Genomic DNA, 22720 nt, shown 5'->3' with positions numbered 1-22720 from the left:
AGTTAAGATGAGATACGTTAAAGTAACCATTTTTAGAAGAAACTGGTTTGCTTAACCCTAATCCTTACCACAAACTTCACCTTACCATAACCTTAACCCAAGTCTTGTCCCCGCAAGGCAGGTGAGCCTCCACAATGTGACATACACACACTCACATGAATATGATTTATTAGTCAAATAGCTGGGAATTGATCCCTCACTAAATCCTGCCCCCCTTAAACCTCGTTTACACTTAGGGAAAACGCATATGTTTTCATGCGGTTTGGTCTCTCGTTTACACGTAAACAGTTTTTTTTTTTTTCCACGGAAAACGATCATTTTTAACAACTCCGGCCAAAGTGGAGATTTCTGAAAACCCCGGTTATGCGTGTAAACAGGGTTAAATGGCGTTTTAGGTTCTGAAACGTCACAACATGCAACTGAAAATACTTAACGTCGGAGGGGCTAAAATATCTGTTTTCCAAAATACCCTGCTACATGTAAACATAGCCTGAGTTACTACGCCTGTCAAGCCCTCTGTTCTTTTACAGTGATAACAAAGGCAGATGTACCATTCAAACTGTTGAGGAATTTTTGAAACAGTGTGTGCTTGACTTCAGGTAGAGGCAGATCAAGACAGCTGTCTATCTCTGTGTTTACTTTCTGCCATTCACAGTCTTTAGTGTGAAATATATACAATATGTAGCCCAGTGTGCCCAAACTTTCTCTGGCTTTTATTTTGTGGGTTGCATGCTTTTGTATGTATATTTTTATTTATATGTATTATCATTATATATTTTTGCTTATCTCTTCCCTCCCTTTTTCCTCTTCTCTTCTTCCTATGAAGCGCTTTTTAACTTCTGTTTCAAAAAGTGCTCTATTAAAGCTAACAATCGTACAAAGCAACGAGGTGCATTTTATGGATTCGAAAATTGCAGCCATGTGGCACTACACCTGTCAGTAATGGTGCAAAATGATGGTGATTCATAAGTGTCGAAAATTTCAATTTGCTGCTTACTGTAGGGTGAACTATTGAGCGTCCATTATATACACAGCTCTAATAAGAATGATGAAGGAGTGAACAGGTGCAGCAGCATTAAAAAGACATTAAAGAGGTGTCAATCAAGCACAGTAACACACATCCACATGGCCTGGACAAGAGTTCTAATCAGGCCCAATAAGTGAAAACACCTGTGTGGGTGGACAATGAGTGTGTGGGCTTTTCTGTTGGGCAAGATGAGGCAAACCTGAACATGAGCGTGTTGCAGAACCTGTTGGTAAACTCAGACTTACACCTTTGATGGGTGCCTTCTGTCATATTTGTGGATCCTCTTTTAATGCAAGCTCCCCAAGGAACTTAATTCGCCCTGAATGTCAGTGAAATGTATACTGTAGGAACATCGTCAGGGCGCTGGCCGGTGCCCTCTGCCCTGAAACAGATGGTGTGGCATAAATTATATCTTGAAATTTGAATTCCGCAGTGAATACACTCACTTTTTCTTGCCCAGCAGTAGTTGTGAACAAACGCTGTGATATCATGTAGGTTATTTGGTTCTCCACCCCATTTTGTGACTCAGACATGAGAGAGTTTAAAGCAAACAGCAGCTCAGCTTCTATGTTTGCAGTTATATTACTGCCTAGTTTTTTTTTCTCCTCCTGTAGATTTTCTGTACTGTTGTTGTGGAAAATATTACAAACTTTTCTGTCACAATCCTTGCACACCCACACATCCCATTAATCCCATTAATCCTGCGCCCCGGCTGACCTTGAATACTTTTGTAAATTTCCCTATGATCAAATCAGTGACCTGCTGTGCGTCATCACAGTCTTTAAGATGCTTGTCACCGGTTCATCTTCTCAAAATTATTTTCTCATTTCACTCTAAATCCTTTTGTCACGACAGTAGTGTGTAGACTCCTTTCAGCGTAGTTCAAGTGAGGTCATGTTATTATCCATCTCAAGCACTTTAATGCGATTTTACTGAGGAAGCAGCCCGAGTTTGGCTCCGAAAAACATCAGCAGTTTGGTTGGAGAAATGGAAACTCCGCTGTCAAGGAGTTACCTCTCTTCTAGCACATCCATTGAATCAATTTATAGCCCTCTTCACAGGCCTGTTTCTCTGCATTAATGGACAAACACATACTTCAACAGAAAGAAAAACACAGCTCTGCTGTTTGTAGGGTCAAACAACCAAACAAGCGTCTGTATTCTGTTTTCTGTGACACCGCAGTCCTCAGTCATTTTGTGCTTGTCAGGCTTTTTCACTTCTTTAAAGTTGCTTTTATGTAAATTTGTATCGCTTTCCTATATTTATCTGCACTGATAAATATATTGTTGTTTCGCATGTTTTCCTTTGCATCAGTTACAGTGGCATGTATTGGTGTCTGGGTCTGTCTTCAATGTGCTTTTTCTTTACATTTTTCTTCTGTCTTTACTTTTTTTCTGTTTCCCTCCTTTTTGTCTGAACAGAACAATAAGGACAGAATGTATCAGGTATTTACTCCCTCATTAGTTTCATCTCCTTTCAGTCAAATATGTGAATTTTCAGCAAATCACTAAAGCTTTCAAAGCCTTTAGTGGAAATTTTGTGCAAATTGAGAATCCATATGTGCACTGGCAGAGATTGAGAACTGCTGTACTCACTGTACACCCCATCCATCTTCCTTGACTTCCTCTGATATGATATCTGTGATATGATGTCTTTAATGTCTATACTGTAACTTTTATAATCCTCTTGGCAGTACTCCAGTGTTGTTATCAGAGTTTAGCAGTCTTATATGTCAGCTGCAGCAGTGCAGATGACTCTACACTTCCATGTGCTTTGATTAGGCTGCAGTGATTTTAACATAACATGCTGCTATAAGCTAAAAAGGGCTCTTGAGGGATCCTCGTCTAATTGGTTCTGTGGTTGATCGGCATTAATATACGAAACGTTGGCTGTTCTTCAGAGATTTCTTATCTGAACAGCACATGTGATGAAGCACACTCCAGGCTTTGTGTGATCCCTCATGATTCGCTCTTTACCTCCTGCTCTCTCCTTTTATTTCACTCCCTCCTCGTGGCCATTACCACCCTCTCTGCTCTCTTTGTTGTCTGTCAAAGGTCAAGGTTCGTGACCTGGAGCAGAAATGCAGGTCACAGAGTGAACACTACCACCAGCTGTCCAAAGAGCTGCTGAACTTCCGCTTGCAATCAGATACTGTGGACATTCTTAAGATTAACCCCACCTCCACATCCCAGATCCCCCTCTTGCCAGAGAAGAAACTCTCACAAGTCATCGGCGGATTTGAGGCCCAGCCAGAGACAGGTGGGTCAGTGGTCTCAGCTCATAGCCAAAAACTAGCGTCAGGAGGAGCTATACAAAATCTGTAAACTTGCCTCAAGTGATGTCACTTGAGTGCTGCCCAGAGACTACAAGTTCAAAAAAGTTTTAAAAAGATGGTGTTGCGGAGTTAGAAACAAATCAATTTTTCAGATCCGTTGGGGGCGAGCAGCTCGAGGCTGTATCTGCTGATACTGGCATAACACAGCCAAATCTCTGACTGAACTGGTGGTAGTTGAGTTGCATTGTGGGTAATGTAGGCTCCAGGTTTTGGCAAGAAAGAAGAATCCATGGAATAAAACTAACTTAGAGCAAAGCAAAGCTAAATCCACTCTTTTAATACAAATAAAATGTTACTATTAGGGTTTATGTATGAGGCTTCACCCATTCTAAAAAATGTATTCACTTCAGACACTGTAGATAAAAGCATCCACCTAATTACATGTGATCAAAAGGCTTATGAATGAAATGAGAGTGAGAGTGATCTAATCCCCAGACAGCTCACATAACAGCTGGATCAGCTCACTCCTGACCAGCGCTAGACACCATTAATGGCAATATTGGTTATTCATGATCAATATCTATCCTAATTGATCACAGGCCTGATGTATGACATGAGTGTGGTTTAACACATTGGTATTCTAATGAGATGTAGTGCAACCTGCAGAGCCAGCAGATAGAGCCATATCAGCAATGCAGATTTATACAGTCTGGCACAGACCAAAGGTCTTTGAAGTGCTGGAAATCCTGTTTTATCTTTGTCTTCACTTGAAACAGAGGCAGCACTCACTTGTGCTTTTGTGCTAATACATAATATCACTCACAAACCACAAGAACCCACTGATACAGTGGATCCATGTTGTTGGCTTACTTTAATTTCCTCAAGGATTACAGCTGTTTGCACTCTTACACTGCAGTTTTATATTTTGTGTTTCCTGCATTTCCATTCAAGTGTGTTTTTTTTTTTTTTTCCCCCACGAGGACCTGAGCGCTATTTAAGGACAAATGCATTGCAGATGTGAGATGTTGATGGGGGTGGAATAGACTTTGCCGTGAAGAGTGTTTGCTGCAACTCGCTTCAACAGGAGATCAATAGCTGTGCAATGAGCAGCAAATGGGTGCAGAAGGAATGACAGTTGCTCTTTATTTGCTATGGAAATCAATGTCTCCCAGGCGATGAGAGCGCGGCAAACACGCCGCTACTGATCTCCCAGTTCTTGCCCTGCACACCACAGACTGGAGACAGAGAAAAGCCAGAGCTGCCGTCTGTCAAATCCAGCACCGTGACAACGGACCGCCCCAGCAGCCCTCGACAGCTGACCCCCTCAGAGGTGGGTCTCAGTGACACTAAATTTCATCACATTAACCCATGTTTAATCTCTCATTTCAGCAAGGTAGCTTGAAGTTTTCTCAGTTCTTAACATTAGATATACATAGTCACATATTAAATTTGTTTGTGGTTTATGTTAATGTGAATGAACATTTATCTTTGTTGTTAATCTACAGATGGAGGATGAGGCCAGCCCATCACCCAGGTCCAAGCCTCGCTACACAGGCCAGGTCCGCCTTTGCACTGCCCGTTACAGGTGAATGAGAATCAGGAGTCTGTCTGTTTCATTGCACATCAACTTTTAAGCATCAAAAGCTTCTTCATTACCAATGTAATTTTAAAAGCTGCTGTGGTGAAAACTGAAGTGCACGTTTCTCCTGTCAGTTACAACCCTTATGATGGACCAAATGAGCATCCTGAAGCAGAACTCCCCCTTGTGGCTGGAAAGTATCTGTACGTGTATGGAAACATGGACGATGATGGCTTCTACGAAGGTGAGCCTCAGAGATGACGTGCAAACATAATATCAGCATTTATTGCCAGATCTTAAAAAAAAAAAAACACATTGCAGTCTAAACATCAAAGGTTGCAGCGCAGCAGGAGGCGTCCTTTGTTGCTTTTCAAGTCTGAGTCCTCGTCTGCTGCCGTTGCAGAGAATGCTTGACAGTCAAAACAAGCGTGTGCATCATCACGTATTAATTATCTCACAGTGAGAGAAAATGCCAAGAAATGTGTGTCAGCACACAGTTAGAGTATTCCCCAAGGAATTTGTTCTATTCGTACACAGTGTTGTATTTGCCATCTTAATCCCCTCAACATTGTTTTAAAATGACCCTGTTTGGGAAGCATTGGCCGCTGTAACACTTATACAGTACTGTACAATGTATGCATAGCTGTTGTATATGTACAGTCGTCTGTTACAAATTGTCCATGATGTACTTTGTACCCTTCCAAGACACTTGACAGTAAGTAATAATAGTAATAATAATTTATATAGCACCTTCCAAAACAGTATTACACAGTAAAACGAACAATAAAACTAAATACAATCCAAGATGTAAGATATAAATAATTACAACAAATAACATAAATAAAAAAAAAGCCACAGGATTAAAGATGACAGATGATTGTGCCCCTGTTGAAGATTTTCAGTTTAAGTTCCCACAGCATTTTTATAGCTCACAAAAGCGGTCTGACCTGCCTTTGTATCAGTGTTTGAAAGAGTTTATTAGTCACTTTAAAGTTTTATTTTTTCCTCAATCATTTTGGCTGCACCTGTATATAAGTACACTATGCGTCACTTCCTGTAAACGGTTTTTAAGTGTGACTGGAGTGATTCTCTGTCTAAAATTAAGAAGGCCTCTCCGTCAGAGGCAATCCTAATCCCCCTAGCTAACAATGCTGCAGACAATGCATCCCACTACAGACAGTAGTACTCAGCTGCAGTGATTCATCAGCTGTGGGCGGTGAGATTGCATGGCATCGTGGAGGAGTCTTGTGTTTACCACGCAGGAGGGAGATTCAGGCCTCAGACCAAGCTGTTGTCAAGATGGGACCTTGGTCCCTTTAAGCTTGATGACTAATCCGGTGGGGCTCACTTAATCATCAGCGCACACAAACAGCACACACACTCACCCGCACACAAATATGCAGACACACACAGATGGTCTTAAGGTCTTCCAGGCCTCTGTGGAAAAAGGGATTGAAGGACAAGATGATAGGGAGCTTTTTTTAACATAAACTTCTTTCCCTTTGGGAAAAAAACTACAGTGCAAATCTAAGCTGTTTTTTTTCTGCACTGACCGCAGCATCTACATGCTCAGGGGTGTTCCTGGAAATGTTCAGAAGCAGTGAACTACAGTTCAAGTTCTTGGAAATGTTGAAAAGGAGTATTCTCTCAGTTCTGTGTTTACTGGAGAGAGTATAGGCGATAGCATCAGAGAGCCAGTGGTAAATGTTACATCTTAGGGAATAAGACAGACTGTGTGTTTACATATCTCCCACCTCTCACTCACTGACTCATTCCCACCCCGCAGGAAAAATAGCTCTCACTGATGATTGTGTGTTTAAGTTACAGCTTTTGTCTTTGTCTTGTAAGGAGCCATTAGTGAAGCCTAATTTAAACATTTCAGTGTGAAATCCAGGAGAAATGGTGAAGAGTATTTTCAGGTGGTTGGCATTAGGCTTTTTGTTCATCAGCATGAACATGAGAATGAGGCACAAAGTTGACTTATTCATCTTCTGCACCTGCCTCTCTCCTCTGTCACAGGGGAGCTGCTGGATGGCCAGCGAGGACTTGTTCCTTCCAACTTCGTGGAGTTTGTCCAGGACAAGGAAAAACCAGCGATTCAGTCGGGGGAGGGAGGGGAAGACCTGGGCCCGCTGGATCATACAACCCTGGCTTTGACAGCAGTAGATGGAGGTGCCTGCCAGGATGGCCTCCTGGGCTCAGCTAATGCCTTGGTTCCCTGTAGCAATGGGACAGGGGGGCCCCTGGACCCTGAGGACCTGGCTGAAGACGTTGTGCCTTACCCCCGAAAGATCTCCTTGATCAAACAGCTGGCACGGAGCGTCATTGTGGCCTGGGAGCCTCCACTAGTGCCTTTGGGCTGGGGGAACATTTCTGGCTATAACGTGCTAGTAGATGGGGAGCTTCGTGCCAGTATCGTGTACGGTGGCCGGACCAAGTGCTTGCTGGAGAAGCTGGACCTGGACGGCTGCGTTCATCGCGTGTCGGTGCAGACCGTCACCGACCGGGGCTTGTCGGACGAGCTGCGCTGCACCGTGCTGGTGGGAGCCAACGTGGTGGTGGCGCCGTGCGGCCTGCGAGTGGATGACATCCAGCGTGACACTGCCGAGCTCTCCTGGTTGCCTAGCAACAGTAACTATGGTCACACCGTGTTCTTGGATGGGGTAGAGCATGCAGTGGTAAAGCCAGGAAGGTACAGATTACGCTTCCTCAACCTGAAGCCCCTAACGGTGTACAAAGTGACGGTGGTGGCACAGCCGCACCAGGTGCCATGGCAGCTGCCGCTGGAGCAGAGAGAGAGGAAAGAAGCTGGTGTGGAGTTCTGCACTCAGGCTGCAGGTCAGCGAATACCATTCACATACTTAGAGATACAGTATCTGTAATGTATGTATAGATCCACAGCAGATATTGTCGGTAGTTTTTTATGTTTGCTTCTTGCATGGTCTGAACAATCTTGTAGTCAGTATAAAGGACAGATGGAGATGACAGACTGCTACTATTACTACTGTTTGTTTCAGTTTGCTGTAAGCCAGCTCTAATGTGAAAGATACTGACACATCGTTTTTTAGGTTGTTGTACTGTGCTTTAGAAGAGTACAGTCCAGCATTGCCTTACCCTGTCATTGTTGTGTATTGTATTTTGTCTAGGTCCAACACCATATTGCAGAACAGGTCAGAATGAAGCATCAGCCTTGGGCTGGGTTTCCCATATATCTGAACACTAAATGAGTTTCTTTATTAAAAAGCAGTGGGCAGCGATGACATTAGCGCTATGATACTTTTGAAAGAGGCTTATAGTCATGAAACTGAGAATGACTATGACATATTGTAAAATATGTGCAATTAATGAAGTGACCTGGGCAAAATGGCATTTATTTATTTATTTTTTTATGATTCTGAGATTAAAAAACATTTTTTCCTCCAAGCAATGTTGCCATTCATGTGTCTTAATAAAATGTAAACATTTTGTTTTTTGAAACCAAATTGAAATGCAATTTTGCCCAAGTTTGCTTACTGCACTGAGCACATCATTAATTAGAGAACAGCCACGCATCACAAGATATGATCAGTTATTATTCTGATGAGTCATTTCCTCAGCCTATAGCCTAGCCTGTAGTAACCAGTGCTATATAAAGCAGTGCCACGCCACTGCTCACTGAAATTACCATTTTGTGTGAGTGTGCATTTGCTTCTGTTTGAATGCAGTTGTGCATGTTTTATCCAGTGATCCCGGAGAGTGGAAGACAAAGGAGGCTGCAGTTAGTCTCTCTGGATTGTGTCCTGCATGCAGAGACAACAGTGTTGTCAGGAGGCCCACATTGTTTTTTTTTTCCTTCATTTATTCTCCTCTCATAAAAAGTAGCATGAGGTTATGACACAGTAGTAGACCACAGGAATACAGACTGAAAGTATTTGACAAAAACACTACTACACTAAGAAGATTTCATTCACAACTCAGTAGCCTTGGTTAGCCAGTGTTAGTGTCGTACCTTATGCAGGGCAAATTATAAAGGAACCCTGTTTGTTGTGTCCTGAATCCTCCCACCACCTCACCCCCTCTCTTGTATGTGGGCATTTCTGTGCATGGTTGTGTGTGTGCCAATTTGTGCATTTGACAAATACTTCACACCCTTTTCACTTGTATATTAATGATTTTAAATGATGATTTTTTTTTTTCACACTTTCCTTACACCTGTCCTCTCACCTCCCAGGACCTCCTATGCCTCCCCAGGATGTACAGGTGCTCTGTGGGCAGGCTCCAGGGGTCCTACAGGTCCACTGGAAGCCCCCCATCCTCTCTCCCACGGGCACCTCTAACGGGGCAAATGTCGTTGGTTACGCAGTCTGCACTAAAGGCCAGAGGGTGAGTTATCCTTATTTAAGCTCATTCTGTTGAGAGACATGCTGAGTGATGGTGGGTTAAAGGCAAAACTCATGATTAGAGGGAAAATAAGGGACTTTGCACAGTACTGAGAGAAAGGTTTGTGGGATCCATATTTCAAAGGTAAACATGCAGATATGGTTAATGAGATGTTTAATCAAATTCAATCCAGTTGAAGCATGAGAATGTACATCAGAGATGGGATGATAATAGCCTTTGTTGTCAAGCATTGTGTCGTCTGTGCCGGCCGGGCACACAGCAGTGCCACCTGCTTGTGATTCGTGTTCAGTTCAACACTCTCTGTGTGGGACCAGTGAATGTCGTGGAAAGGTCTCTCGCTCCCTCTGGTGGTGACTGCCACAGCAGATCAGTACAGTGTTCTACTGCTTTGACAGCACATTTTCTGCCTTATTGTGTGCTTCACATACGAGAGCAAAAGTAAGCAATGTGAGGGTGTGTTGGTCAGAACAGAGAGGATATTAACCATTAACCATTTTCCTTTCTTGGTCTTACCTGCAGTGAGGCTGAAACATTAGGTGACAATGATGACACTGTTGTTGTTTCAGTTGTTGTTAGCCTCTCTTGATGCTAACATTTCAATTTCTCTTTTTAAATCCAGATAGCTGAAGTGTTGTACCCAATGGCAGACTATGTTACTGTTGAGCTGACAAGGATTCAGTGCCTGGAGGCCAGGGAAGTCATCGTCCGGACACTGTCAGTACAGGGAGAATCCCAGGACTCCCAGGTCGCCGTCATTCCAAACAACCTGCTCGTGCCTCTACCTGCGCTTCCCCTGCCACCGCCAATGCACCCCCATGCAGGCCCACCTCCACACCCCCATGCTCAACCCCACCTCCAATCCCCTCACCCTCCTCATGCCACACCCCAACTTCCTGGTCCCCCCCAGTCACATGGACAACCACTCCCACCCCATCCTCAGCACCCCCAACCCCACCCCAGACTTCCCCATCCAGGTGGACCCCCTCAGCCCCAGCTGCGACCATCACACCCTCAGCCCCTCCATCTCCAGCCCCGCCCACCCCACCAAGGTCCCAGGCCCCAGCACCAACTGCCTCTGCTGCCCCACCCCCAACACCACCCTATACCTCAGAGACCAGTATGTGCCAGAGACCTGGATGCCAAAGAGCACGTGGCCCACCACGGGGGAGCTGTTGCACCTGGCCAGCCTGGCTGGGACCCCACACGCTCGCCCTCTTCCCAGCCTCCTATGCCCATGAAAGGCCACACCCTTGAGGCCCCTCCCCCTCCGAATCCACGCTCCCCGTCCCCCCAGAGGATTCTCCCGCAGCCCCGCGGCACGCTTATCCCAGACACAGTGGCCAAAGCCATCGCCCGAGAGGCAGCACAGAGGGTGGCAGCAGAAAGTGGAAAGGTGAGATGAAAAAGGAATCCAGTTGAAAAAAGGAATCACACACTCACGAGAGAGAAAAAGTCAGAGCATGACAAACTGTAAATTAAATTAAAGTTTGAAACACTTGTACATGAAAGGCTGCAAATGAAGGGTATGTAGCAATGTATAGATTGTGTACACAAGGATATTTAACTTAAAGTGAAAATGTAAAGATCAAATTATCATCAAAATACTGCAAAATACAACAATGAGGTACCACTGTTACCCCCTGTCTGCGTTACTCAATTTCCCCACTCCTCATGCATGTTTTCAGGGGGACAGAAGGCAGGACAGATACGGAGAGCAGGGTCATTCATTTCACCAGCATCACTCCGATGAGGAAGATGAGGATGAGGAAGGCTTTGCGCGCGGCCGCCGGAGAGGACCCTCCGTTGACGAGTTCCTCAGAGGCTCGGAACTGGGGAGGCCGGTAAGAACAACATGATAAGCGATGGATCTTTTGCCTCCTTTTGAACTTCAGGCCCGGTGTGTTTTCCAATAGAGAACCTCTCATGTGTGCGTATGTTTGGACGTGTGCGCGCATGCATGTCTGGGTGATCGCATGCATACACTCCCTTTGCCCGTGTCTCCGTGCGTGTTCCACTGCGTGTGTTCACCCATCCATGTGCGTTTGGTGTGTGCATGTATGTATGTATGTGGACTTAAACAACTGCGTCTTGTGTGTTTGTGTTTTTGTGTGTGTGTGACTGCCAAAAGCCTCACTATAGTCACAATGAAGATTATCACAGCGAAAGCAGCCGGGGCTCTGACCTGTCTGACATCATGGAAGAGGATGAGGAGGAGCTGTACTCTGAGATGCAGCTGGAAGAGGGACGCCGACGCAACTCGCACAACACACCCAAGGTGCAGTTCTTTGCACTTATATTCTAAACCCGAGAGTCATAACCACCCAAATTTATCATTATTTAGCGAACTGCACAGGCACAGATGCTTCAACTGAGACTGCTGCCTTGACTTGCATTTGATATGTGTTGTTAGTGCGTGTGCTGAGTTTAATTGAAATTTAGAGAAAAAGAGAGGAAAAATGTGAACGCTTCAGTGCCACGGAGAGAAACAGAGAGAGACACGCTGGGTTTTAATGCTTTTCAGGCAGCATATCAACAAAGAGAAACTGGAGCGACATCATCATTATCCAGCTCGGACCAAGGTTTCTGATAGTAGTTAGCAAAGCTTGCTATTTTAATGTCATATTGCTTTCTTTTCCATTTCCTCTAATTTAAGCTGTTTGTTTAGCTATGTGATGTGAGTAGATGGTTAGTAGCAGCCTGAGGTGTACGGTGCAGGCTATTAGTAGCATCGGAGGCCGGAGATCCTGGCATGTTTTGGCATTGAGGAGAGAAAGGAGGACAGGCTGGGTTTGAATGTGTTCAGCACCTTGGAGAGAGACACTGAACAGTTTAGTGCTGTGAAGGGAGACAGCACAGGATCTTTGACAGTGTTAACTGATACTTTTTTTTTTTTTAACAGTAGTATGCAATCAGTATTTGCTTAATCTTGGATTGTTAAAATATCTCGTGGGCTTGTGTGTGTTTGAGTGTGTGTCTATGCGTCTGTGTTTCAGTGTGCCTGCCTGTAAATGCTGCATGATTCTGTTTACATACAATTTGTACGCGTACGTCGATGTGCGTTCTTCTCACACAGCTGCTTGCGAGTGCGTCCACGTGCCTGTCAGCCGCTCGTGAATGTTTAATGTTTGTGAATGTTTTTTCTGTGTTTGCGTGCATTTCAGACAAACACTCCTGCTGGAGGCCGTCATGACCGGGAGACCGGGAGAAGAAGTCATCATGGCGGTTCCCAGCCTCAGAGACGACCTCTAATGGTCCCCTCCATTGGTCAGTATAGGGAGGTGGCAGGAGAGAACGGACGGGAAAAGCTTTTATTTTATACTCTCATGTTTTCTGTGCCACAGAACGGTAGTGTCTGTTGCTCTGTTAAAACCCTCATGAGCTTCTCTGTGTCTCCAGATCACCTCCGTGTCTATGAACCATGCTCATGCCCTTCACTAACTGAACATACGTTTGATCTTGCAGACATTATTATAATGCAACAAGCTTACACTGAAGACAAAGCTGCTGTGCAAAGTTGTGCTACATTCAGACATTAACCTGCTCCAATAAAACATGTGACAACCATGACAGTTTAGCCATAGTGGTTTTCCGTTTGTTGCTTTCCTTGTGTGTATTTGTCATTACCTTGTTTCTAAGCAACAAGAAGCTTCAGCTGGAACACAAGTAGTCAACCTTTTGGGAGGGGAATGTTGAGCTTTGCATTGTAACCCCATCACCCTCTAATTGGTGTTTCCTGTAGAGGTAACCTCTGAGAATAACAGTGAGGGAAACCTCTCCCCCATCACCGAGGATGTTTACTATGGCAGAGTAGCTCGGCACAGGACGTGGTCACCTCGCAGGCACGTGGGCGGCACCAGGTCTCCCCGTGGTATGTGCCTGCAGTCGTGTTTTTACCACCACAGCATGGCGACACACAAAAAAACAAGCCACCGGCAAATGGCAAGAGGCAAGAAGTAGCTGTGGACACTTGCAAGTGCCTGTTTCTCTGTCTCAAATAATAATAGTTATTATTATGCTTTCAGTTGAACAGCATGACCGCACTGCACTGAAATGGTGGACCCACTGGCAAGCCATACCTGGGGTCCAGGATGAACGTTTCCACAGTTGCAGATGATAAATGATTGATTGACTGCTCAGGGAATGCCACACTCACTGCACTGAACTCCAGATGCCTGCTAAACCCCCTCCCCTCTGTGGTACCACCACACCCGATGCACTTAGAATGAGAGCAGTCATGCATGACATGTTGAAGGATTATTAGCGGTAGACATTAAAGAATGACTGCACATTCACTGCTTTCTTGTTTTTCTTTGGACATTTGAGTTTGAAATATCAGCTGTTGGAAATGCAGTTGTCCCTTACTTTTCTTCTCCAGTAGCACGTCAATGCAATTAAAACGTCTGCAGGTTGGCATATGCTCACCTGGGAGCAATGCATTTCACAGCAGGCTTGTATTTTCAAGCACCAAACAGTATCACACTCTGCTAGCTGGTGCATTTTCCAAATATTGCAATGCCAAATTCAAATAAACGACAGGCTTAATAAATGACCTCTTGCTGCGACAAGGCTGGCAATGTGTGGGAAGTGTTAGATTTTTGCTTCAAATTTTAGAATTTCACTGGGAATATATTTTGTATGGAGTGAAAATAGACATACTGTATGGTTGTGTCTTTTATTTTTAAAGTGAGGCCTTTTGTAGCATGCATGTGTTGTGTGTTTCCGGTGTTGTGTCATGTCCATGACTCACTTTCTGTCTGTGTATTGCACCATGGTTTGTCTTGCTCCCCATTTGTCTCTCACTGCACATTCAAACACAAAAATAGACCAAAATGTACAAAAAAGCAAAACAAAACAAAACAAAAATTACACCTTGTGTGTGCGTGTGTGTGTGTTTGTGGGTACATGCATGTGTGCACAAATATGGCTAGACAAGAAAATCAAATGTCATGCAGCACTGCCTGATCAGAATCAATAAGACTTATAAAGATGGAATACATTCCTCTCATTGATTTCCTTTAAAGCATGGCTAAGATACATCACAATGTAAACATAATGGACTTGCTCATCACAGTAGTGGCTTATACTGTATGCAGCAATAAGATCTGTTGTTGAGCGCAATCTCAGGCTCCAATTTCAGAGGAGACAAAAATAAAAATTATGCAAGATGATAGATTTTTTTTTTTCTTTTTTTCGATCTTCAATGTGTTTAAGATGGCTACAGGGACCGGGATCGCCGCTCCCCAACGTACTATGATGAGTCGGAGCCCGAGGAGTCCTTCCGGATCTTTGTGGCCCTCTTTGACTACGATCCTCTGTCCATGTCCCCCAACCCTGATGCAGCTGATGAGGAGCTGCCCTTCAAAGAGGGCCAGATCATTAGGGTGGGCGTTTCTTAATTAACATGGACACATACTTTGATGTACTGTATTTCTGATTTGTTTCTTTCTAATTTGAACCTTTATTTGACAATGATAGGTCCAATTGAGATTAAGATTTTTAAGGGAGCTCTGGTCAAGAAAGGCATTAGCACAGAAGTGTTTTAAAGCAAGAGTTCTAAACGTCGCTCTTTCACTCTAACAGGTGTATGGCGATAAAGATACAGATGGGTTTTACAGAGGAGAAGTGAGGGGCAGGATGGGGCTGATCCCCTGTAACATGGTGTCAGAGATACGAGCAGAGGATGAGGAGACCTTGGACCAGCTCATCAAACAGGGCTTCTTGCCACTCAGCACCCCTGTGGACAGAATAGGTACTATGCAAGCATATTCGAGAACAAGTATGGATCTGTGGGTTTGAACGCACCGTTATGGTTTCTTTCTGTTAACATGCTGTCTGTTTCTGCTTCCAGAGCAGAACAGAAGAGGCCTCCGTCGAGATCAGGCCTCGAGGAGGATGGTGGCTCTGTATGACTACAACCCCCGAGAGAGCTCCCCTAATGTTGATGTCGAGGTATCGCTAACTGCGAGGGACTCCTCACTGCTGCATCACAGGCTAACTACACACATAGACAATTAAGGGCATGACATGAAGACGCATCAGACCTCTCTCGTATATCCCTTTCTGTATCTCTGTCTCTTGATAGGCTGAGCTGACGTTCGGTGCTGGTGACATCATCGCTGTGTTTGGTGATATTGACGAAGACGGATTCTATTATGTGAGTGCTGCTCGACCACGTTTGCTTCTCCAACACCTTTGTTTGTTTAGTCTATACAAAACTGTCATTTTTACATTTATGTGTTTAACCAGATTAAACCATCAATAAAATAATGTTTGATTTTTTTTTAGAGGTGCTGGAGGACAGATTTTCAACATTGTTGGCAGTGCCTGGCTAGCTGTTTTCCCCTTTATGTAAAGCTAAGCTAACTGCCTGCAGGTTGTAGCTTCATATTGAGTGATGTTATACTGCTACGCTAATCAAGCTTATAACCATAGGTGTGAAATTGTGACCTAAACTTTACAGAGTGAATCTAGCCTCTCCTATCTGACTGGTGTGTGTGAGGTTAACTCACCGCCAGGTCACATTTCCTGCTTTCTGAAAATGAAAAATCAACTGCTAAAACTTGATCACAACAACCATGCAGACATGAGAGTGGTATCAATCTTCTCATCTAACGCTCAGCAAGTCAGCAACAACATATTTCCCAAAACGTGAACTACTCCTGTAACGTACACGTCGTTCTTGATGGGTTACCTGCAGATTGATTGATTACATGCGGAGTGTTTGGTGTCAAACTTAAAATAATCAGAAAGATGAGGAGTCTGCAGATGAATCATTTTGAACGGGATGAGAAGGTCTCGGAGCGGCAGTGTAAATTAGTTTCACATGCTCTCCTTCTGTGAGAACAAAGAGATAAATTAAATGGAAAGTGGCGTGATTCAGCCCTGCGACATACTGTGCACACAGTCTGGCATCCATCATGATCAGTGACAGAAGTGTTTCCTCACTTCTGCCCACAGGGTGATATGAACGGCCACCGCGGACTGGTTCCCTCTAACTTCCTGGAAGAAGTGCCTGATGACGTGGAGGTGTATCTGACCGATACTCCGTCCCACTACCCCCAGGAAGAGCCTGCCAACCGGCCCCCTGCCAACTCTGCCGCCACTGTCTCAGAGGGCAAACGGGTACATCATCATCGCCGCTCTCAGCGCTAGGCCCTGTGTTCATCCATCCTCCGTCCTCTCTCTTGATTTCCGTCTCTTGCTTCCTCCACTTTGCCGTCTGTGTGCTGTTCATTGTGTGTGTTTGTCCATGTGGTGACAGTGGTGACTCTATACAAACTAACAACTCCTCCCCCCGCCCCCTCCTCCCTCCCCCCACCCTTTGGAAAAGGGGACAAAAATCCAGTGTTAACACCTTTCTGAGTCTCAGAGAAAGGAAGAAGCAAAGCCTGACATGGACAGAGGGAGGATAGACTGTGGGAGCTCTGCGGGTGATTTATGCATGTAGCACTGGTTAAGGAGGACTTGAAAAAGGCTCGACTCATTCCTTACACGAGATGATTTGGTACCTCTTTGCACTGAAACACAAAATCAAATTGTGGTTATTGTGTATAATAATAAGTGCTTTATTTACACATAACAATTGCTACCCAATGACACTGAAAGAAATCGTTTGAGAAGAAAACTTTCAAGATGAAAGAGAGACAAAAGCATGCCTTTTTCAAACTTGATACATTTTATAATACCTTTCTTGGCTTGACAGCTGTATTTCCTTAAAGAGGCTTTGTTTCTTTATGTATATTGCACACACACCGGATCTATTTTTCAGCCCTGCTGACAGCGGATACGCCATGTTTGCTCTGAGCTTGAGAGACAGAAGTAATCGCAGCACTGATACATCCATACTGTGTTGTTACAATGGAACAATAAAAGACAAAAATTGGATATTAAAAACATTCTTTTTTTGCGCTCTGTGTTCATGTGTGTTGGTGTTGTTGTTGACGTTGTTGTTGTTGTTGTTGTTGTTGTTTTCAGTTGTCATAGTGGTGTGGGTTTTAGCGACGGTGACTATGCTGCCACATCTGATTTCTTTTTTGTTTTTCCTCACCCGCTTGGCAAAACAAAACAAACAAACAGAAGAAGATTGTTCATTTCACACCATAAATGGCTCTGTCTGCCTTGTACAGTAAGTCGGCAACTTGAGATGCCAAACTCGCAGCTCTAATGCACGCAGCTTGTGGTCACAGCGAAGGCTTTCAAATGCCACTTTGAATTATGGAAGCACTTGTCAAGTGTTTCTGTAATGCTTTTGTTCATGGTGACATATCAGATCAAGAAAATGTGTCAGTTTAAGTGTTTTAGGGTTACCAAAATGTTATGATATATAAAAATGTTGATAATGTTTGCAATAGCTGATGAAAAGCATCGTTTTTGTCACCCAGAGATGGTATATTGATGATATATCGCTGAACATTTGGACCCGAGTCTGAGGAATCTGCACTCAGACCTCTTTAAATCAGTCATTTTATGATATTAAACCATCATATTGAAACTGAGAGTGTGCCAGTGTGTGACTGTGCATCCAGCTGCTGCATTAGATGAGAAGCCTGGTATCTACAGTTGTGTCCCTGGGTGTTGTACTGTATATGATCGTACTTTATGTTCCCTCATGGCCTCGCTGATGGTGGACCTCTCCGGCTCTGTGCTGTGCTGATGTCGTGCTCAACATTTGATGGCTTCCTCCTCAGTGTCTCTGCTGCATATGTACAACGTGTGTGTGTGTGTGTGTGTGTGTGTGTGTGTGTGCGTGTGTGTGCGTGTGAAAACATACCAAATCTAAATTATCAGTTAAATACAGATTAACAGGCAGACAGATAATAGCTTTGGCCACTTCAATACAGTATGTAAAGTATATTGATGTAATATTCAGGGTGGACATTATGAGGTAGTTAAGTTTGAATACAGCTTTTCTTTTTCTGAATTGAAATTGCAGCAGTTGCAGCAGCCAAATCATGCAACAGACTCACAATAGAAGCAACACAAGGACACTTTCAAGGCAGCTAATAAAAACATCAATTAAGTCTTAACTAGAAACTGAACTGAAGCTTAAAAAACTAGGATCATTCTGTACCTATTAATATTCTGCACATAGTCCATAAAGATAGAGAACTGTCTGCATAATCCTCTTTCTTCTTACTTCTTTTAATAACAGAGAATGTTAAAATCTGAATCCAAAACCACACTGTGCTACACAGCCGTGTGATACATGTGTCATCTGGCAATGTTAAAAAAGAAGAAAGCAAGTTATTTCACGTCTCATGACCTAAATTTAGATACAACAAACAGCTTTTGGAGCTTTTTAGAAATATAAACATAGCACAAATACAAAATACTCATATTTCACTCCATATTGGAAAAGCAACAACCAAGCAAGTGAAGCAAACTTGAGTGAGTGTGTAATTTGTTTTTTATGTGTTCAGTGAATGCACCTCAGTCCATTGAGAATTAGATACGTGGGGTCTTATTATCTCAGGGTTTTAGAACTCAAAGCAGCTTTTTGTCAAAACAAGGGGACCAGTTTGGAAACTTTTCTGGATTAGAACAAGTGCTCGAGTGTAGGAGAGAACACAGACAGACAGACAGACAGACAGACAGACAGACAGAGGCCTCGTCTGCGGTTTGAAAGTCTTGCTTTTGTAATACGCTGCCCCATGCCTCCACACCTCCCCATCGCTTCTCTCCTCAGATTACCACAGAAACCACCGACACGGTCGACAACGGCGCCGCACCTGTCCGAGCGCCGTCCCCGATTGTTCGGCCCCTCCTCCCGGGCACCATGAGACCCCTGAGCCCTACGAGGGGCCCTCACATCCCGCTGGATCCCCGGGACGCCCAGGACTCCCAAGATCTGGCAAACAAGAAGAAGAAAGGACTGCTTTCCAAGGGGAAGAAGCTGCTGAAGAGACTCTCCCCTGTGAAATAAAAAGGAAAAAAAAAAGCATACATGTACAATAAGTGCACATGCTGGGCTCTGTACATTGCATCCATACAATCAACTCACATCCCAACAACACACAACAGAGAGGATGTGAGCTCTGTCTCCTGGACTGCGTGAGCCTGTTTGAATATAACCAGTGATACAATTATTCATGTATGGTGACGGATACAAATCAGCTAAATTATGTACAGTGCAGTGCCAAAACCAAGAGGGAGGTCACCTGCAGACACAACAACATATTACTGTGATGTATTTTAGATCAACGGATGACTTAAAAAAAAAAAAAGAAAAAACAAACTAGGATTTTCATGACATGTATTTTTCTCTTTTCTTTACTATTAGTCAAAGAACTATACCTTTATTTAAGGCAGGGTAGCTGTGTAAACAAAGCAACCGGTTACATCTATGTTTCTCAGCCAAAAAAAGCGTCGTTGTCTGTGGAGTATTGATGTCACTACAAGGAAACAGAGACCACACTCCTGGAGCAAAATCTCCCATAGACTACACTGTTATTGAGGCATTCTGTGAAGTAATGCTGGCTGCTAACACAAAGGCTTTATTCAGTGCAATATCATGGAGAGGTAGTAGCATACTGTATGTGGGAAGAGAGGGAACATCTCCATGAGAACCTGTGATTCAGCAGAGAGTTTCCCGTGACGAAAGGAAGAACAGCAGACTGGCGACAGGGCATTAATGTCAGAATCACCGGGCGAGCTTAGTGTCTCAGTGGCCTTTAAGAAAACAATATGAGCGTGACATTCCTCGTTCGATCGCAAGCTTGATATACACCAGGGTTTTTCTTTCATGACGGCTTGTGCTTTTGTCATTTCGGAAAACGAGATCAGAGCAGAAATGTTTGTCGTCCTCGCTGTCATGAAACGCCTAGTTCAAGACAAAGTGTGGTGTCTGTCTTCCTATTGCACAAAGGTGGGTGTTTCGTCTGACTGACTGGTAAAAGACGTGTGTGCCTGTGCGTGTGTGGGCATGTGATGCGTTCATGTGTTGCACCTTTGATGTTTCTCGTTCACTCATGTTTTGTTGCTGTTTCTGAAGGAGAGGCCATGTAGCTGTTGGTCGTGTGATCTATTGATGTGCTGCTACCTCCATTGCTGGTGCACTGTTTAGTTTCATTGTCTCATCTTGATACAGAGGGCCACGTCAAAGCATCATAGAAATTGCAAATCACAATGGTCTGCATTGTTCTCTGCCTCTGTTTCATCTACCTGAGGTCTGTGAAGAGGAATACTAACTTTTTGTATCTGCTTACATTTATGCTTTCCATGAGTGTCACACAGCTTATGTGCATTTAATGTGGTACAGGACAATGTTTCACTTTATTCCTATGATCTTGGATAATTTATGAAACAAGCACATGTACTCAAAGCTCGAGTCAGGAGAGCGCACACACTAATCAGTAATGCCAATATTCTGTTGCTGCTCCATTTAGTTTGTTGACTCACTGAATGTTTCATATATTTAATCGAGTCTTCAGAAACAAACAAACCTATTTGCATAATGCTACTAAAAGATTTGCACCAGAAAATGCAATCAGATCAGTTGAAACTACTTAATATCCTGCAGGCTGTCACACTGACTGTCTATTAAATCAGTCTCTCATTCGCTGTCGGTGTAAAAGCTTCAAAGCAATGGGTCTCGATGGAGCGAGACTATGCAACTGAATCTCGATAAAGGTGTGATTCTGTGTGATTAGTGAAGCTGAATGTTGGCATTTCACTCTGAATCTTTCCAAGGGAAAATGTTTGCAATGCTCAGCTCCACTTTCACTCATTTTATCTGAATTTTTTCTTACATTCAGCACAAAATTCCCACAGCCCTTGAAAAGGGCATCGCCAGAGCTAATCAAAAGCCCTAAAATGTGACCCAAAAACAGAAAATAAGAAAAATATTTTATTTTTAATGATGAATAGATGACTGAACTTCAGCGGCATTCGAACTGCAATGCTAACCCGACGCCTCACTCATCGCATACAGCCAGAGGACGAAATTCAGATGCATCGATCTAGTGGCAAAAACCAGCTCAACCCACTGTCCTACCTCAGGTTTTTCTTTTGAGGAGACAGTCATTGTGTGCGTTAATTATTCAAGATGATAGAAATAGTGTTTTGAGTTGGATTTTCATTTCTGAAAGCAAACACTCACTTGGGAGGAAGGGCCTGCATACTGTAGCGACATGCCGGAAGCGACTAAAAGTGCTCAAGAACTCGATTACTAACTGGAGGGATAGTACAGTATGTCTCATAGCTTTAATAATTTAAAAATGTCTCTTCTCTCTGTTTAGTCCGAAGCATCCGTTCTATCCTGTTTATCTCACAGTCGTCTCTTATGTGAAGTTGCGCTCGAAAGACGAGTCAGATGTTTATTGTGTGAAACAGGGTTCCCATCCTCATCAATCAATGTTATGGATTAAATGCAACGACAAGAGAGGGTTTGCCAAAATGGAATGTAAGAAAAGTTCAGCTGGCCACAGGTTTACATCTGGTTCTTTATGTTCCAAAGCTGTTCATGTATAGTTTCTCAATCAGTCTGTCGCAAAGTTGAAATACTGTAATATGGTGTCCCAATACCAAATCATTCACTTGTGAATGGGTGTAGTGTCTCTAAACGCTGTAGCTCTTTTGTACTTTGATCCATTTGTAGATAATTTATAAATGTTTCTACTTGATTTTACGACAGCCTTTTCGTTAGTGAACTGAGATTTCCTCTCCCTGTAAAAGACTGCAAGCATTCTCCATAGTGTCCTTTGAAATCAGATGTATCAGTCCACCGTATGTGCTTGCTTTGTGAATCAAAGTTTAAAAAGAAAAAAGGAAAAAAAGAAAATCATTGGACAGTATTTATGGTGATTAATTATGTGTGGGTGTGCATGTGAAAAAATACAACTTTTATAACCAAATTAAATTTGATATTTTTTAGAAAAATCTACTGTTTTACGTTCATTTGTCGTTGCGGTGTGTTTTCACTGAAGGGAGCGGGTCAGAGTTAGACATGTCGTTTAATTCTGCAGGAAATGTTCAACCTTTTGACACAGACAGAAGAAATGTTAGTCGTGATATTGATATTCTGGTCATCTGCGGGTCCACTGGACAGACAGATCTTGTCCTGCTGGTCTGACAGACCATCCTTCAGCTGTCCTGTATCACTGAGCGAGGATCAGCTTTCCTTATGTGGTTCAACGCAGTCTTTCATAAATCAGTATTATGTAATTAATTCCAGTGGGGAAATGTTACTGAGTACATTTACTCAACTACTGGACTTAAGTACAAATGAGGTTCTCACAGAACAGCGACACTCCAAACACATGATGATCTTATAGAATATGATGCATTGCTGTAGACTAAACTACCCACCAGTATATAAAGTACTTTAACTGAGTACTTTAACTGAGCTAAAGATCTACAGCAGTAAAATGCAGCGTCAATGAAAAATATTAGTAATTAAAATGAAAGTAATTAAGCCAAAAACACTATGTATAAGAATAAAACATTAAACACAGGAACCATT

At 43.4% G+C, this 22720-nt stretch overlaps 1 protein-coding gene across 13 annotated transcripts in view; it reads left to right on the top strand.

Annotated features, from left to right (window-relative positions):
* LOC143338335 (RIMS-binding protein 2-like) overlaps window positions 1–22720 on the top strand; it is a 66149-nt gene that overhangs the window by 37710 nt on the left and 5719 nt on the right. For 7 of the 13 annotated variants that reach the window (XM_076758664.1, XM_076758662.1, XM_076758666.1 and 4 more), the window contains 17 exons: window positions 3082–3286; window positions 4475–4632; window positions 4808–4887; window positions 5016–5125; window positions 6901–7719; window positions 8028–8051; window positions 9092–9243; window positions 9881–10654; window positions 10947–11102; window positions 11390–11536; window positions 12423–12525; window positions 14473–14642; window positions 14842–15010; window positions 15110–15210; window positions 15344–15415; window positions 16219–16383; window positions 18947–22137. In XM_076758664.1, coding sequence (XP_076614779.1) covers window positions 3082–3286; window positions 4475–4632; window positions 4808–4887; window positions 5016–5125; window positions 6901–7719; window positions 8028–8051; window positions 9092–9243; window positions 9881–10654; window positions 10947–11102; window positions 11390–11536; window positions 12423–12525; window positions 14473–14642; window positions 14842–15010; window positions 15110–15210; window positions 15344–15415; window positions 16219–16383; window positions 18947–19183 — 3642 coding nt within the window. In that variant the 3' untranslated portion in view covers window positions 19184–22137. Of the gene's footprint in view, window positions 1–3081; window positions 3287–4474; window positions 4633–4807; window positions 4888–5015; window positions 5126–6900; window positions 7720–8027; window positions 8052–9091; window positions 9244–9880; window positions 10655–10946; window positions 11103–11389; window positions 11537–12422; window positions 12530–14472; window positions 14643–14841; window positions 15011–15109; window positions 15211–15343; window positions 15416–16218; window positions 16384–18946; window positions 22138–22720 lie in introns of those variants that run through there. The other 6 variants (XM_076758668.1, XM_076758673.1, XM_076758669.1 and 3 more) reach the window with 6 other exon arrangements.

This window comes from Chaetodon auriga, chromosome 19, assembly GCF_051107435.1.
Source record: "Chaetodon auriga isolate fChaAug3 chromosome 19, fChaAug3.hap1, whole genome shotgun sequence".
In the NCBI taxonomy this organism is placed as follows: Eukaryota; Metazoa; Chordata; class Actinopteri; order Chaetodontiformes; family Chaetodontidae; genus Chaetodon; species Chaetodon auriga.
This window is presented reverse-complemented; position numbering and strand designations above follow the sequence as displayed.